The sequence below is a fragment of the Cyprinus carpio genome, chromosome A23 (assembly GCF_018340385.1).
Source record: "Cyprinus carpio isolate SPL01 chromosome A23, ASM1834038v1, whole genome shotgun sequence".
NCBI lineage: Eukaryota > Metazoa > Chordata > Actinopteri > Cypriniformes > Cyprinidae > Cyprinus > Cyprinus carpio.
The window spans coordinates 10,480,524-10,499,157 of NC_056594.1; the positions used below are offsets into that span (position 1 = coordinate 10,480,524).

Below are 18,634 nucleotides of genomic sequence, written 5' to 3' on the forward strand. Positions count from 1 at the left end.
TTTTTGACTTGTGCAAGAGAGTTAATGTGAATAACTGGAGATGGAAACTTATTTGCCAAATAAATTCTGACGTAGCAAACATTAAACCCACGCCACGTGACTAAGCGGCTGTTTCCGCTGATGGTGTTTTATTTACTTTTGGTTACTAGGCTACAAATAGCACCGTCATCCACTCAAACAACTTCATGGAAACGCACCTAACTCACATTTGTTTTTGTTTTTCCTTTTTTTGTGGACTTCGAAAAGATTTGCTTTATGTTTGGATGGAAACCCAGCTATATTGCTGCGAAAAGCCCCTTTTGGAACATTTGTGTATTGATCTTTTTTACAGCCTGAGAACCATTTTTGTACTTTGAGTGGCTGTATAGAGATGTATGCTTTGAAATAAACATTGAATGCAAATCATTGTGGTTGTGCAATTTATTTGGACATTATCATCTGGATGTATGTTATTTGTACAATACTGTGGCCTTCCATCAAAACTGATGAAGTCGTATTATGCACTTAATTTCACACATCAGTCAGTGTCAGTAGAAAACAATCGCCTACATACTAAGAGCTACTGTCATCAATCTCTTAAGTGTCTACCCATTCTTGATGACATATCCAAACAGAAAACATTTTCTTCTCTCTCTGGCTTTAGAGTATTCAGGCCCAAATTACACCCAGACTAGTTTAATGCAAGGAAATGCTCGGGCGGGTTTGATACAGCCAACACCAAGGTGGGGATAACTCCAGAGCTCAAGGGCCAGAGGGTGGGGGAATCACCATGGCTCACAGTCTGCAACCCCAGCACTTCACATGCAGAAGTAGTCCCGGTGAGTTGCGCATGAGCGCGGTACAGCGCCACCACCCGAGCTCATGCTGCTCCGACGCTGGCTGAGTACTGAGGCACTGTATACATCCGACTCTCCACGGGGGTAGATACCAGATGCAGAATTGACGCATACGCCTCTATCCAATCAAGTTTCGGCCGATGGCGCCCCCTATGGGTTCATTCCATGTAACTGCACCCAGGGGCTGTTTACACCAATTTCGGGAGCCTTCAATAAAACGTTTTATGCACGCACAGACACACTTGTGCATTTCGGGTAAGCTTAGATGGGGGGTAAATATTAGATTGGTGGTCCTCTGACACCTCTCACCACATAATCCCCCTCCCATCGCCTCTCTACGTCGGAACAATGCTTTTTTTATGCTAATCAAACACACATGTCACTTCCGCCCCTTTTCACACGCCATTTTGGATAGTATAGGTACTGGACCGGGTCGTATTGTTTAAGTGGATGGCGGATTACGTTAATTGCTGTCAATTACATCACCGTCGCGTGTCTTGTGGATTGTGCATCATCGCAAACGCAGCACGCGCTCGGAGGTGCACGCTTCTTCTTCCTCCAAGACCCCCGCAGACCCGCACAGACACTGTTAGATGAGTTGCAGCTGCTCGTTCCCGGCAGACAGACAGCTCTGGGTCGGCCCGTGACAGGAGTCGAGCTCCCTCTTTCGGCGGTGTGTGTCCGCCCGGGAAGCGGAGGACGAGGCGCTCGGTTCGGGGGGGGGGAAAGTGACATTACCGACTGCAGTTCGCGGGAGCACGGGCCAGGTAAACTCGCTCCCCGTTGTGCTTTTGGGGAACGAAACCGAACGAGTATCGACTTTAACTTACTATTAATAACTGGAGGAAATCTGAAAGGAGTAAACCAGACCCTCAGGTGCAAAACGTAGCTGACTGCATGTGTCTTACAGTTGTTAAGCAGTTCTTTCAGGTCGTGAATTAAAAATAAAGTTTCTATTGATGTGTTGCTACCATTGTAACTGTAACCGAGGGTTTGGTAGCAAGCCGGGGGTCGTTATCACTCACACAGACCCTAAATCAGCCCGCTGTTATGTCTCCGTTTGCTTTGACAGTTAAGCTAACGTTAACACATCACGAAAAACTCGCGCGGAAACTAATCACTTGTTAAAGGGACCGTTCACCAAAGATCAAATTATGTCATCGTTTATTCGCCCTCACGTTCTAAGCCCGTATGACTTTCTATTATAAGCTAAGGGAAATGTTAATCAGAATAACACCCTCATTGAATGGTGACTGAGGCTGTCATTCATCTCCTTGTGTGTTTCACAAGACGTGTATGGAGTAATATTAGGTTGAGTTAATTGTTTGTATTAACTTTAATTTATTTCTTCTTCTTTTTTTGTGAATTGTTCTTTTAATTAAGGAAGAATTGCTGTCAGTTCAGCACCTGCAGTTTTACTAATACGAACCAAAGTTGTCTTTTGACATGTCAACACACCAAACAGACCAAGTGTGAGTGTTATTGGTCTCTAATTGGTCAGTTATTTTCCCATGTGTTGTCATACTCATCTACTTTCCTCCTTGAGATTGCTCTATATAATTTGTAATGATTGCTGGTCTGTGAATGGTAAGTTTGATATGTACCTTAGTATTTAACATCCTGGGTAGTATATAGATGTCATTCAGCAAACTGCAGTGCTTGAATTTGACATTTAGACAGCTTATGTTTATCATGCTGTGTGTGTTTAATATATACGATATTATTTTTGCAACTGTAGCAGTAGTGGGCCTTTGATGACAAGATGGTGCTGAATGTATTTGACAGTGTGTTTTTTTTTACATTAAAACAGGGTCCATGATTTTGGAAATGAGAAAGTTAATTAAGATGTGACAGATTTTTATTCTTACCAGTGGGGATTTGCTTGTGTATATGCGTATGTATGCAAACCAAGTCATCTGTATGCTAGGAGATCATCAAATAACCTCCACCCAGAGCAGACACTGCAGATATGGCTTTCCACACACTAGCCTCTGCTGCTGCCTCAACAGGAGGCGCCATTCCAGGGCTGTAATGCAAAAGCCTATACAAAAAAAGGGAGCGGAAATAGGGCAGGCAGAACAGGGAGAGGCTTATGTAACATGGAGGAAGAGCTGTCCTCTAGCGCCATCTAGAAAGGATGGGAGAAATTCAGTGAGGAGATGAGGAAGGCCTAACCAAAGAGAGAGAGCTCCTATTCAGTGCCGAAGTGAAACTGCTGCTCTTTGTTCAAGCAGGGCGTACCGTATGATGCTTGTGATTGGTGACGCCAAGAGCTGATGCAGGTTTTCCATGAAGGCAGGTCAGATAGGTACATGACCTTTGACCTTAGTTGAACTCTGACCTGATTTTTGCAGGCTGCTGTGGGATCGGCCTTATGTAGCACTGCAGTTGTGCATGTTTGGCTCTTGATGTACAGTATTCATTAGAGCATAGAACTGCAATCCTGTTACTGTAGAATGTTGGCCACAGATTCATTGGACACATTTGTGTTTGTCGGTTGTGCGATCGTATTTTGTATTGGTGCCACCCCATAGACATCAAGTACTGAAGCAGTTGTACTTGGTGCCTGGAAAGATTTTGATTTGCTTTGTTATTACATGTAAAATAGATTTAATGTAGGAAAGAAATGAATACTTTTATTCAGCAAAGATGCAGGAAATTGTTAGAGTAAAGGTGCACCAGAAGTGACAGTAGATTTCTGTTTTAAATAAATGATGTTCTTTTGAACTTTGTTTATCAAAATATCCTGAAAAATAAAGCATGTAATGAAGCATTTCCACAAAAACATTAAGCAGCATGGCTGTTTTCGACATAATAATAAATGTTATTAATAAAATATTATTAATAAAAATGTTTTAAAAAATCTTTAAAATGTTAGTAATAAAATGTTAATAATAAAAGCCCCCACCAAATTAGCGTATTAAAATAATTTCTGAAGGATAATGTGACAGAAGACTGGATAAACGGTGCTGAAAATACAGCTTTGCCATCACAGGAATGAATTAATCTTAAGATATATTCAAATAGAAAACAGGTATTTTAAAATGTAATATGTCACAATATTACTGTTTGTACTTTATTTTTGATCATATAAATGCAGCCTTGGTGAGCATAAGAGACCTCTTTCAAAAACATTAAAAAAGCTTTCCGACCCCAAACTGTGTATTTAAATTTAAAGTTAATTGTGATCTCATAATTAAAAAAAACAAAAACATTAATGCATTCAGTACCTTTTTAACAAAGCATGTAAGGTTGTGTCACTTTGCTTGGATCAGTTATAGACTACCACGCTCCAGACAGAGGTTGATTTCTTTAATTGTCACCTCATACGTTGACTCTCCTTGTTCTAATTAACATTCTCATATGTAGAAGTGCCTTTGATGGTAATTGCATGCCACCATACAAAGGCAGCAAATTAGTTTCCTGTTGTGAAAATTCTCTTTGGCATTTAATTAATAAATACATTTGTTGGTTGTGGTTTTTGAGGAAGAAATAAAAGGTTGGAAAACACTGTTGTAAAATAAGAAAGCAATATTGTGTGGTGTGAAAAGTAAGTTGGCTTTTTGCTGTCTGTGTTTAGGATGCAGCTCATTTTCCCAGGTTGTGAAGAGAAAGATGCAGTCTGACTCATTTGTTTTGCTTTAGACCTTTTTCTTTAAGTGACCATTTCTCTGACATGAGCCTGTGATTTTGATTTGGATTAAGGTGCATTTAAATGGTCAGACTGATAGTGTCATAGTGAGATATACTGATATCTTATTCATGAATTGTTCCCTGAAATCATTCAAACAATACAAAATCTGTATTATTCATTCACAATGGTTATAATGTGTTGAATTTATTTTCAGGTGGCAGAATGTTTCAACTCCCAGTGAACAACCTCAGCAGTCTAAGGAAAGCGAGGAAGAATGTGAAAAAAGTGCTGGGTGACATTGGCGTGGAGTTTTGCAGGGAGCACATTGACGTAAGTAAATTTCTCTCTATTGTCTCCATAGGCAAGGAAGTACATGCTCAACCTCATGGAACATCTGACTCACCTTAAAGAGATAGTTCACCCAAAAATGAAAATTACCCCGTGATTTACTCACCCTCAAGCCGTCTTAGCTGTATATGACTTTCTTCTTTCAGACGAATACAATTGGAGTTCTATTAAAAAATCTCCTGGCTTCCAAGCTTTATAATGTCAGTGAATAGTGGTCGAGATTTTGAAGCAAAATAAAACTTCATAAATCAATCATAAAAAGTACTCCACAGGGGGGTTAATGAAGGCCTTCTGAAGTGAATCAAAGCATTTGTGTAAAAATAATATCCATATTTGAAACTTTATAAACTGTAATCTCTAGCTTCCGCTAACTATCCTGTGCGTGTCCACGAGAGAGTGGCGTCCAGCGGATGACATAGGACGAGAATATGCTAGTTTTGCGAGAACCAAGTTTTGTTTCAAGCAAAGTAAAACCAGTCTCCTCTTGGCATACATTCCAAATCCTCTGCCATTTTTTGCGACATAACAAATCCTTGTTTTGTACTTCATTACTGGTGTTTTGTTTTGCTCTCTCCTCTGCGCTTTCGTGTTCGTCACTTCAGTTTAATCTCCCCCTCCCTTGAATAGTAGTCAAGATTTTGCTTTAAAATCTTGACCACTGTTCACTTCTATTGTAAAGCTTGGAAGAGCCAGAACATTTTTTTAATATAACTCCAATTGTAAAGAAATTGTCTGAAAGAAGAAAGTCATATACACTTAGGATGGCTTAAGGGTGACTAAATCATGGTGAACTATCCCTTTAAGACGGCTCCAAATGATAGGTCACAGTGTAACCAGTGTAACCATTAGCTGTGAAATCTGTGGCCAATCAGCTTGTTGGTATGCTTTTTTTTATTAATCTTCTAACCTTGAATCTTAACAGTATTTTTATTTATTTGTTTTACTTTTTTTTTTTTTTTTTTTTTGGTAAAAGCAATAACATATGGGTCTGTTTTTTTTTTCAGATTATGAAGTAGGCCCATGTAAACTTTTTGTATTTGAGATTGCCAGAAATAAAACCGCCTCTCTTGTTTTTGAATAAATTCACTATTTTTGTTCATAAATTTACTACTGACAAAATTACTGCACCTGCCACTAGTTCCATTGATTACAATTTTATGGAGACAGAACACCACAAGGAAAATCTGTGTGGATGTTAAATATTTGTATTGATTATAATAAAAGGCTGTATTTTATGTTTTGTTACTGATAACATTAAGCAACATCCTGAATATCACTGTGATTATTAATGCAAATTTTGGCCATTAAATTCCCTAAAGACCATGCCAGGTATCTAGTTGCTTGCTTGTGATCTTTAAGAAAGAGCTTTTTTTTATTAACATCTCAGATTGAAACCTTAAGTAGCAAGACTGTAGGCAGAGTTTTTTCAGCTAATCGGTTTGTGTGAACTGTTTGATTTATTGATTCAGTGCAAAACAATTCAATAGTTTTTTTCAGTCTTCATTCATTTACACACCTTTGTCTTTTACACTGAAGCACAGATGCAAAGCATTAAAAAAAAAAATCCCCAATTTTTTTTTTTATATGGTCTTAATCTTTATTGAATTGCGACAAATTTGCACTGTATTTTTCACTCTATACTTTTCTTTTTCCTCCTCCAGGACTATAAGGACTTTGTTCCCAATGAGTTCTACATTAAGAACACCACATGGGATGATGTGTGCATGTGGGATCCCTCAATGACCAAATCACAAGTGAGTAGTAACTTAAGTCTTACTAAAGGAAAGGAGAAACATTTTTTAATAATCTTCTGTCTGTTTTTTAAACCCATCTCTATATTTCTTTCCCCATATTTCCTCTGTCTTTTTAGGAGTACCGCTCAAAGCCATTCTGTTGTTCAGGATGTACATTCTCCTCCAAGTTTTTCTCTGCCTACAAGAGTCACTTTCGTAATGTGCACAGTGAGGACTTTGAAAACCGCATTCTCCTTAACTGCCCCTATTGCACTTACAATGGGAACAAAAAGACTTTGGAGACACACATCAGACTCTTTCATATGCCCAACAATGTTGTGCGTCACAATACTGGAGGACTTCAGGGGGCAGCGGTTGGCTTGAAGGATGGTGCTCGCTTGGATAAGACACGTGATAATATAGAGCAAGCAGTGTACTACTGCAAGAAATGCACTTACAGGGACCCACTATATAATGTGGTGCGAAAGCATATCTACCGGGAACATTTCCAGCACGTAGCGGCACCATACTTAGTGAGGCCTGGTGAGAAGACAACACCAGCCAATGGGACAACGGCAGGCTCTGGTACAGGGAGCAGTACTGATTCTTCTGGTACCATCAGTACGAGCACAGCCATCCACTGCAAACGGTGCCTCTTTGTACCTCGTACCTATGAAGCCCTTGTGCAGCATGTCATTGAGGACCATGAGCGCATTGGTTATCAAGTTACTGCTATGATTGGACACACCAATGTTGTGGTACCCGGGCGAAGCCTGTGATTATGGTGTCCGCTAAAGCTCAGGGTGATAAGGGCATCATTGGTGTAATGCCAAAGGGTACAGTCGTGACTGGAGTACGGCCTTTATCTGCTCAGCAGCTAAGTCGAATTGTTATTCCTAAAGGGAGTTTGAATTCAAGTGGGCTCCTGTCAGGTGTTCACCTGAAGCAGGGGGCTTTTGGTCTGAAGCCAGGGACTACACAATCCTTGACCATTGGAGGACAACAGGTGCAGCTTTCAGTCCCACAGCAGTCTCAAACAAGCAAACCGCAGCTTTCTGCTAGTCTTCGTAGTTCAGTTTCTGGATCATCATCCACTTCCATACTAAAGATCCCTCAACTGAACTCTCGAGTTCAGGCAGCAGCTACTACGGTGTCATCTGTTACTTCCAAGAAGGGCAACTCTGTCATCGGCACATCATACACTCAGAAATGGAAGATCTGCACCATCTGCAATGAGCTCTTTCCAGAAAATGTGTATAGTTCACATTTTGAAAAGGAGCACAAAGCAGAGAAGGTTCCGGCGGTGGCCAACTACATCATGAAAATTCACAACTTCACTAGTAAATGCTTATACTGCAACCGGTACCTACCTAGCGACACGCTTCTTAACCACATGTTAATACATGGCTTGTCTTGCCCACACTGCAGGGCCACGTTCAATGATGTGGAAAAAATGGTGACGCATATGCGAGGGGTGCATCCCAAAGAATCTGTTGGGCCACGGACAGACTCCCCACTTACATTTGACCTCACGCTTCAGCAGGGAAATCCCAAGAATGTCCAGTTGATCGTCACCACATATAACATGCGGGATGCCCCAGAAGAATCGGTGGCATTTCATGCCCAAAACAATGCATTACCATCCCCATTGCAGGGCAACAAACCAGTTATGCCACCAGTCCCAAAGATACCCTCAGATGCCTCAGACGCCATACCGGCTAAGGCTACACCGCAGGCAGCTGTACCTTATAAGAAGGATGTAGGCAAAACACTTTGTCCTCTGTGCTTCTCAATTCTTAAGGGTCCTATCTCAGATTCTCTAGCTCACCATTTGCGTGACCGTCATCAAGTTATACAAACGGTTCATCCTGTGGAGAAGAAGTTGACCTACAAATGTATCCATTGCCTTGGCGTCTACACTAGTAACATGACAGCTTCCACGATTACTTTGCATCTAGTGCACTGCCGCGGTGTCAGCAAAACTCAGAACGGTCGGCCAGCTCCCTCCGCAAGAGTTGCACAAGCCCAGGGAGCAGGTCTCAAACGGGCGGGTTTAGCGAACTTCGGTCAAATTGAGCCAAAGAGACAGAAATCTGGAAGTGATGACCAGACTGGGCATAGCCCACCACTTTCAACTGACAAGCAAGATGAACCTGTAGTCTTTGCCTTGGACCCGAAGGGTTACGAGAATGAGTCCTACGAGACACGAAAAGCTTTTCTAACTCAGTACTTCAACAGGCAGCCTTACCCTACTCGTCGAGAGGTGGAGAAGCTTGCGTCCAGTCTCTGGCTTTGGAAATCTGACATTGCGAGCCACTTCTCAAATCGAAGGAGGAGATGTATGCTGAATTGTGAAACCTTAAACTCTCGGGTCCTGCTGGGATTTAAAATGGAAGACATCATAGATGTGCAGCATCCCATGAACTTTGAGTCAAAGTGCTATTTCAAGAACCATAACCGTGAACATAAAAGACGAACTACTAGATATCGGATAGGCAGATCTGCCAATGCCATTCGCTTTCGGCAAAGAGCTACAACCAATGGTGATCTGCAGCAGAAGCATGGGATGCTAGCAAGGGTTTCTGCCAAAGCCTCACTCTACTCCAATGGCCAAAAGGCCGTTATAGGGAGCAACTACAATGATTCAATGATGAGCACCTTAAAACCTGGAGCACTTGTCAATTCTGAACCAATTGCTGTGGACTCGGACAGCGATAATGAGGAGAATGTGCAGACTGCACAGACACTTAGCAGGGAGGAACCAGAGACAAATGATAACTTGGATGGGAGTAACTCTGACATCAGGGAGGAAGCCCACAGTGAAAACGGTTATGGGTCAAAAGACTTGTTAAACGAACCAAGCGGCAAGGGAGAGTACCAGTCAGGTATCACAAACAAGCTTGAACAATCAGAGACTCAGTTAACCAAGCAACAGGTCTGATTTCTGGACAGGGTTAATAAAATGCACATGTATACTTTTGCATTAAGTTTAACTTACTCCAACAATGCTGCCTCACTGATCTTCTAGACCTTGGTTACAGACAGTAGCTATATGGTTCTGCTTTTCCCTCAACTCCTAAAGCCATTTGAGAAAGGTTAAAAAATCTTATTTTACAGTTTGAAATATGAAGATGAATGCAAATTTTGATTGTGAAGCTGGGGTCAACTTTTCCTCAGGACAGGGAAAGAAAAAGCTTAACATTTACCAAACAATACATGATTTGCCTTCAGTTTAATATTTCTTTAACATAACCAGAAACATACTTGTTCAGCTGTTACACATTGTTGCTAAAAGGAGTGTTTATAAGAGCCAATCTTGAATTTCATGTTAACATATAGTACTGGTTGTGTAATATTTGTACAGTCTTTCAGATATGTCTAAGGAGATGTGTTGGTGTACTCACCGATGGAAAAAAAGATTTGCTATACTTTTTGTGCTCACGCTTAATGGTCATATGTTCAACTTTGGTTTACATAGACAATGGATGTGGCTTCGGTGGCTGTTTTTTCTGTTTACTTTTATTAACAAAAGTATAGCATTTTGCTTAAAATATATATATCAGAGTATAAATAATGCAAAATAAAATAACATAATATCTTGCTTTTGTTTTGCCTGTTTATAATTGAAGAATCTTTTTTTTATAAATGTATTTACCATCCTGTAATTGTTTTGCTTCCAGAGCAGCTTTTCATACATCCACGTCTGCCCTAACGTAAGAGTATATGGCAGTTAAATTGACCACTATAGCATTGTGCTAGTAGATAAGCCTGTGTTTGGTTCAGCCTCCACTGACTGTTTTCCTTTTCAACAATTCCACACTTTTTCTCAACCAGCTGGACTCCTGTTGTGATCTCGGGTTCCAAATGAGCATATCTATTCAGTCTAACTTTCTATATGTTTAAATTTGTGACCTCCAGTTTATGTTGTCTGTTGTTTTTGTTTTGTTTGTCCCCTTTATTCTATATTCCTTCGTCACTGCAAACATTTCTGAACAATAAAGTGCTGTATTGTCCTTCTCACAATGTTTCTAACCCTGGTCAGTCTCTATTTTCTTTGGCTTTTTCTACTTCTTTATGACCTTCTGGTTTTGCTGTTTTGGTCTACTGCAAACTACACATTTCAGGGCTGACATGTTTATCTTTTGTGGACTAATATGTAAAATATGGTGTATAATATTCATAAAAATATAATATTGTATAATTTGAGCAACAGTGTTCTCGAAACACCTCATAATGCAATTCTCTGATCTCGTTGTCATCTTAGTTTGCATGGCCACCGAAATTGTTAATGTATTATATTTGGAGTTAGTAAAAGATCTGCTAATTTTCTTTATTCGAACTTGAGATTTATTTATTTTTTGGACAAAAAGTAATGTATACAGTAATGGAGAATTCACTTACGTCACTTTCATGTATAGCTTTTATTTACTCGTCGTTTAAAATTAAAATAAAATGCAATTCACAAACCCATTTAAATTCTGAAATATTACATCTCTGAGTAAAACAGAATATTTATTCACTTGGTTGTTAAAAGGGGTCTCTATATGACAAGTGGAAAGAGGTGAGGGATTGTGGAACAAAAGAAGCTTCTGCTCTTAGGTCAGACAAGATTCAGTCCAAGATTGTTCTCATCTCAATGGATTCAAACCAGATTGATTGAAATCTGTTTGCCATCCATGAATGAACTGTGTCAGTTGAGACCTTGAGGTCAATCTACTCATGCCTATAAAGTGAATATATTATGTAAGAGGGATTTCAAAATGGAGGGATGATAAGAAAGTGCACTGTCACTCTCAGAATGACTTGTCCTGCTATGCAAGTCTGAGGGAAAAAGAGCAGCGTGTGTGCTTCAGTTACTGGGTGTGTGTGGGAGGGTTGGGAACTGAGGGACAGAGGCTGAAAGGAGACTGATGGAGGTCTGTGCATGTCCATAGAGCAGTATCAAAATGGGGGTGGGGAACATGAGGATGTCTGTGGGAAAACTCTATAGTGCCCCTGCAGCCAGAGAGGAGCTCTGCCACTTCTGAAGTGAGAAGTCCTCTGACTGACTTCAGCTAGTACTGAAACACTGCTGCACATGTATATTCAGCTCAAATCTGATGTTTCTTTAGATCTATTCTGTGATATTAAGGTATGGTCGACAAAAAAAAATAATAATTTATAATAGCCAGAATATGAGCACAGTGGACAGTATTGTTAACTAAAACAAAAAAAATAAAAAATTATCTTTCATTGTAATAAATCAATACTAAAACAAATCTTTGTTGAAAAACTAAAAAAAAAAAACTAGAAATGTTGCATTGAAAGCTAAATAGAATATATATATATATATATATATACATATATTAAAAAAAGGACACAACAATTACAAAATTGTACAAAAAAAAATTGGAAATATAAAAATTAATTCACAGTATTAATAAATACTATAGTCTAGTAATAATACAAAAATAATACTAAAAGACTTAAAAGTATTAAATGTCCAGAATGTCCAGAAAAGTCCAGAAACAAGTCTTAAAACACACATTGGCCAATAGTGGGGCATGTTGTCACATGGAAACCTGCCCATTTCAGCTGATTTTAAATAATAAAACCATTATGAAGTAGATAACAATACATAAACCAGAAAAAAAATTTATGTAGTCACAACCAAAGTGATAAAACCCACGTTCTGTAGACCAATGCATTAAAAACAACCTTTATTATACAGTTGTCAAATGAATGTGTCAGTGCAATTTTAGTGTATTCACAGAAATTATATACAGTAATTTTGGGTTTAGAGATCTGTGTTTGTTTAATTGGATTTTTAACTCAAATCATGCTTAGTACCTTCTGATGACAAGATTACCTTGCCAAATTCACCCACACAAATTATTTATTAAAAGAGATTGTTAAATTATCAGATGTTTTGTCTTATTAACACACGTTAATATATAAATGGCTGTTGTGTTTTTATAGTTTGTTTTCAGAAAAACCTGACTGAAAGATCCATTTTTTTAAATATAGCTTTGGCTTCTACTTAAGAAACATGCACATTGACTTTAGGAGCATAAAGGTTTGGAAAAAAAAAAGAAAAGAAGAAGTGAAGTCTTTTGGTCATGGTCAGAGCACATCTAATGTAGGACACAAGAGAGTCAGGGACTGGGCAATAAGGTTGGAGAGAGGAGGGAACTGCTGTGAGGGAAAAAAGCTGGCAACTAACCATTAAAAAAATGCCTTGAAAAGTAAAGAGACAGCATAAGCCTTACTGAATGCAAAGAGGTCTTTTGACTTCTCCAGACATTCAAGGACTCAGACATGCTGAAAGTTTGCTCTAGTTTAGAACTGTATTAAGCATGTTATAAAATCTCTTAAAAGCTGCTTCTGTTGGAAAAGCTTCAAAATGTTTTGGGTCTGAGCCAACATCTGTGTGTCTGATTTTGGAGAAAATAGTGTTATCATTCAAAAGAGATTCTGCATTTTAAAACAAAATGTTGTAGGCTATTTCCTGCGGAACTCTATGAGTAACTGTTGTTTTCTGTAATTTCTGTAAAACATATATAAAACTTATTTTTATTAAACTTTTTCAATTGAGATCAAAAAGTATGAAATCACTGCACTCTACCGACTATATACAGGTCCTTCTCAAAAAATTAGCATATTGTGAAAAAGTTCATTATTTTCCATAATGTAATGATAAAAATTAAACTTTCATATATTTTAGATTCATTGCACACCAACTGAAATATTTCAGGTCTTTTATTGTTTTAAAACTGATAATTCAGGAAAGCAGCCAATCAAAACCAAAAAATCCTATCTCAAAAAATTAGCATATCATGAAAAGTCTCTCTAAACGAGCTATTAACCTAATCATCTGAATCAACTAATTAACTCTAAACACCTGCAAAAGATTCCTGAGGCTTTTAAAAACTCCCAGCCTGGTTCATTACTCAAAACCGCAATCATGGGTAAGACTGACGACCTGACTGCTGTCCAGAAGGCCATCATTGACACCCTCAAGCGAGAGGGTAAGACACAGAAAGAAATTTCTGAACGAATAGGCTGTTCCCAGAGTGCTGTATCAAGGCACCTCAGTGGGAAGTCTGTGGGAAGGAAAAAGTGTGTCAAAAAACGCTGCACAACGAGAAGAGGTGACCGGACCCTGAGGAAGATTGTGGAGAAGGACCGATTCCAGACCTTGGGGGACCTGCGGAAGCAGTGGACTGAGTCTGGAGTAGAAACATCCAGAGCCACCGTGCACAGGCGTGTGCTTTTGAACCAGAAACAGCGGCAGAAGCGCCTGACCTGGGCTACAGAGAAGCAGCACTGGACTGTTGCTCAGTGGTCCAAAGTACTTTTATCGGATGAAAGCAAATTTTGCATGTCATTCGGAAATCAAGGTGCCATAGTCTGGAGGAAGACTGGGGAGAAGGAAATGCCAAAATGCCTGAAGTCCAGTGTCAAGTACCCACAGTCAGTGATGGTCTGGGGTGCCATGTCAGCTGCTGGTGTTGGTCCACTGTGTTTTATCAAGGGCAGGGTCAATGCAGCTAGCTATCAGGAGATTTGAGCACTTCATGCTTCCATCTGCTGAAAAGCTTTATGGAGATGAAGATTTCGTTTTCAGCACGACCTGGCACCTGCTCACAGTGCCAAAACCACTGGTAAATGGTTTACTGACCATGGTATTACTGTGCTCAATTGGCCTGCCAACTCTCCTTACCTGAACCCCATAGAGAATCTGTGGGATATTGTGAAGAGAAAGTTGAGAGACGCAAGACCCAACACTCTGGATGAGCTTAAGGCCGCTATCGAAGCATCCTGGGCCTCCATAACACCTCAGCAGTGCCACAGGCTGATTGCCTCCATGCCACGCCGCATTGAAGCAGTCATTTCTGCAAAAGGATTCCCGACCAAGTATTGAGTGCATTACTGAACATAATTATTTGAAGGTTGACTTTTTGTGTATTAAAAACACTTTTCTTTTATTGGTCTGATGAAATATGCTATTTTTTTGAGATAAGGAATTTTGGGTTTTCATGAGCTGTATGCCAAAATCATCAGTATTAAAACAATAAAAGACCTGAAATATTTCAGTTGGTGTGCAATGAATCTAAAATATATGAAAGTTAAATTTTTATCATTACATTATGGAAAATAATGAACTTTTTCACAATATGCTAATTTTTTGAGAAGGACCTATATATATATATATAAAACTACATTTTTCATAATGCAACATGGCACATATAAAATGTGCTGTGTTATGTAATGAAAAAAAATACAAAAACAGAAAAAAAGCAGTGTGTAGCTTTCTGTTTTTTTATTGTTAATATTTTTCATAGAATAAAATACAATTAAATGGTAGTGTAATGTAAGATTCAGAAAAAGGCTGTTGTCTATTATCACTAGATGGCAGTGTTATAAAAAGGGTGTTGTGCAGAGCAACCGAAAACATGTTTTTGCAGTGAAAGGCTAGCCTAAAAACTAAAGCAAAAAAGAAAGAGAGCTGGTGTTGAAATATATGTTAGCCCCATTTCCGCATTAAAGAAAGCATTTGATGCCTCACAATTACTACTGTTTAATTTTGCAACACATACTCAACTGGTAGAAGAAAGTTACTGTTCTAACTTATCTGCTGTAAAATTATTTGCATGATATAACAGTATGACATTTTAATTGGTACATCTATATTCTGCTGTCTGTGCTGATGGCCAGTGGTGTGTTATTGGCCAGCACTGAGGCTGGAGTGCTTGTGTAAGGGGGATCTCAGTGGGGTTTTCCATTGCACAGTTGGAAGTTCTCCACTCTGCTCCTGTTTTGGTCTCTGGCCACAAGAGCAATCTGTGACCCGTTTCGAGTTCCTGATGGCCGGAACTATAAACTGTTTTCTGCTTCACGTACTATGATTATATGCACCACATATCTGAAATTATCTCTGACGTTGACAACGTTTTTAAAGTATCCCATTTTTCAGTGAAAAAAAATAAGAAAAACAAGTCTAAAACAAGTTCTGTTAGATATCAGTGTACTTTCCTATTTGTAAGGTAAATAAATAATTCAAAGTGTTTTTCAATTCATGTCTATTGATTATTCATTGCATTTTATTCAGAGAGCAGACGATTGAAATGGAAGCTGATCTTTATATGCTCAGAGACAGGCTGTTGTTTTTTGGTCCTTTAGCTGCAGGATATTTTGAATTTTTTTTAGGCTTGAGTTCTTGAGTCATAAATTATTAACAGTTTTTTCTCTTTAAAATTATTCATACTTCACAGCTTCTGCTCATTATGCAAAATTTCTGTAACTTGGAAGTGCTGATATGTTTCCATCTTTGTTCTCATATCACCTCCTTCATAGCATTTTGCAAACGTGTTTTTAACCACAGTGACTTACAGTAAAGTACGTTCATTTTAGTGACAGTTGACGTACCAGGGCCTTTATTAAAACGGTGGCAATCTATATACAGTGGGGTTACAGTTTATAGGTCTCTTTTATCTGGTCAAAGCTTGGTGCTCGATAGAAACTAGTTTCATTCAGTCACTCTTATACTGCCTCAACATGACTCTGATCTTCTTTAGCAGAGTGAAGCAGAGTCTTTTTTCTCCAGATAATACAAGCTCAAGGTCAGCCGAATAGTTCGAGGGAAACAACATACAAAAGCAACAGCCATAGCCCCAGTCAACACTAAAGAAGTTGCTGATGGTGTGTGTGTATGTGTGTGCGTGTTAGGGTGCGAAAGGTTAAAGCTGACAGCTCTTGCAAAAAATTTGATGAGCCAGACTGGATACAAAGAAAAACCTTGAGAGGAATGTGTGCAAATGAAATATTTTCATGCAGAAACCTGTTACAGGCAAATTGGTGTAGTTTAATATGAGGAAGAGATTGATGCTGCCTGTGAATGCTTATATTTATCTATATTTGCATGTTAGATAAGGCACACAAGGTCATGATGTTGAAAATAGGATTTATCTAAAATGAATCACTTGTTGTATTCCTCATTTGTGACCCTGGTCCAGAAAACCGAAATCGAGAAATCGAGATACATCACCTGAAAGCTGAATAAATAGGCTTTCCATTGATGTGTGGTTTGTTAGGATAGGACAATATTTGGCCGAGATACAAAAAAATCTAAATATTGAGAAAATCACCTTTAAACTTGTCCAAATGAAGACCTTAGCAATGCATATTACTAATCAAAAATTAAGGTTTAATATATTTACGGTAGGGAATTTACAAAATATGTTCATGGAACATGATCTTTACTTAACATCCTAATGTTTTTTGGCATAAAAAAAAAATCTATTATTTTGACCCAAACAAATATACCCGTGCAAATTAAGACTGGTTTTGTGGTCCAGGGTCACATTTGTAAGATATTTGCTTTGGATAAAATTGTTTGCTAAATTTATGTAAATGTAAATATAAAGGATGTTTTAGTAACCCCTGCACCCTTTTAGTTGTGGCTATGTACAGGACAGTTCACCCAAAAATGAAAACGCACCCCCCAAGTTGTAGGAGCAATATGAATTTCTTTCTTTTGCTGATATTTTGATAATCTCAATAATCACACAGTTTCTGGTTTCCATTGACTTCCACAGTGTTTTTAAGTCAGCAGTACGGGGTGAGTAAATGAGGACATCATTTTCATTTTTGGGTGAACTGTCCCTTTAAGTGCTTTTGTAAATACCCACCACATGAAGGACACTTTCTATCTTTTCATATCAACGCAGTTAAGGTATGGTCACATTAACAATTTTTTTTTTTTTTGTAATGTAAATGTTTGCAGGCAAAGAAGGTCCATTCATTGTCAATTATCAAATCCTAGTTTTCACGTGATGTCACATCCTGAACGCCGACTTGGGGTTTTCTCCACCAGTTATTTATTTATTTATTTATTTATTTTTACCAGGATTGTACTACTGTATGTATGGTGACTGGAAAAATGACTCTGTTATTGTCTTCCTGCATTATTGTCAATCTATTTTCCTGTTTAACATTGTAAAGCTGCTTTGACACAACCAGTATTCTACAAAGTGCTATACAAATAAAGGTGACTTGACTATGACTAAAATATATATATTTGCATAACAGTTTATTTTATGATGTATCTGCTGACTGTTAATTATTCCCATTCCCTTTTTATGATATCATTAGTACATCATAGGCATACAGTACATTGTCCTATGGTTTAATTTTTTTTCTCTGTTGAATTTTAATGAAAGTATTGGTGTTTAAATCTATCTTCAAAGTACTTTATTGTTTGCTTGAATAGTGCATGAATGAAACAGTTAAAAAGCCTTGCAAAAGCACGTAGTGAGTGAAAGAATCTCCACTCTGACCCAGTTCATGCGTTCCCTCTTCAGGGTATATCTCTTTTTATTAGTGACCTCTAAAATCTGGGGGAAAGACTGCTCTGGGTATGGATACATTCATTTTCTAATACTGTACAACCTGTTTCTTCTGCGTGTAATAATACAGATTAATAAGGAGATTAATCTGGAAAAGAGAAATTAAGGAAGGGTTAAGAAAAATATAAGCTTAGCTGAATTTTGGAGTCGGTTGTGGAGGTCCTTCTTTATGATGGTATTGGCCCTGCTAAATAGCACATTTATGTGTTGTTGTTTTTTTTTTATCTATTGAGATGGACATCATGTCCTCATCACTCTGTGTGTGGGTCAACATGACATGACAATATTTTTTTTTGTTTGGAGTTTGGAAAGTTTTCAAAAAACAATTTGGACGTATGAAAATAATGTTTCATTCATCCAATTGTAAAAAATTAGGGCAATGATTCACATCTTAATTTTTTAACTTGAGCCAATGAAAAATAAATAACTTGCCCTTAGAGCAATTTTTTTTCCATTGGCTCAAATTAAAAAATATAGATGTGAATCATTAACCTAATTTTTTTTAATTGGATGAATTAAAAAAAAATAAAAAACAAAAACAAAAAACAAAAAACAGAGTATTTCTGTGCAAATACACTCATTCAATTACATCATAAATTTAAGAAATCATTTTATTTCATTACATCCCAAATCAAAAACAATTTATTTTAAATCTGCAAAGGAATTATCAGATTTATAAGTCAGAAATATAAAAAA

The 18,634-nt window shown here is 38.2% G+C and overlaps 1 protein-coding gene across 1 annotated transcript; it reads left to right on the top strand.

The window, feature by feature from the left end:
* Positions 1 to 1,039: 1,039 nt before the first annotated feature.
* Positions 1,040 to 10,588, top strand: LOC109073597 (activity-dependent neuroprotector homeobox protein-like). The gene is given in 5 exon segments (XM_019089694.2): positions 1,040 to 1,603; positions 4,685 to 4,800; positions 6,480 to 6,572; positions 6,689 to 7,313; positions 7,316 to 10,588. Coding segments are annotated over 4 exon segments (3,003 nt in total). The 5' UTR covers positions 1,040 to 1,603; positions 4,685 to 4,692; the 3' UTR covers positions 9,493 to 10,588.
* The last annotated feature ends 8,046 nt before the right edge of the window (positions 10,589 to 18,634 follow it).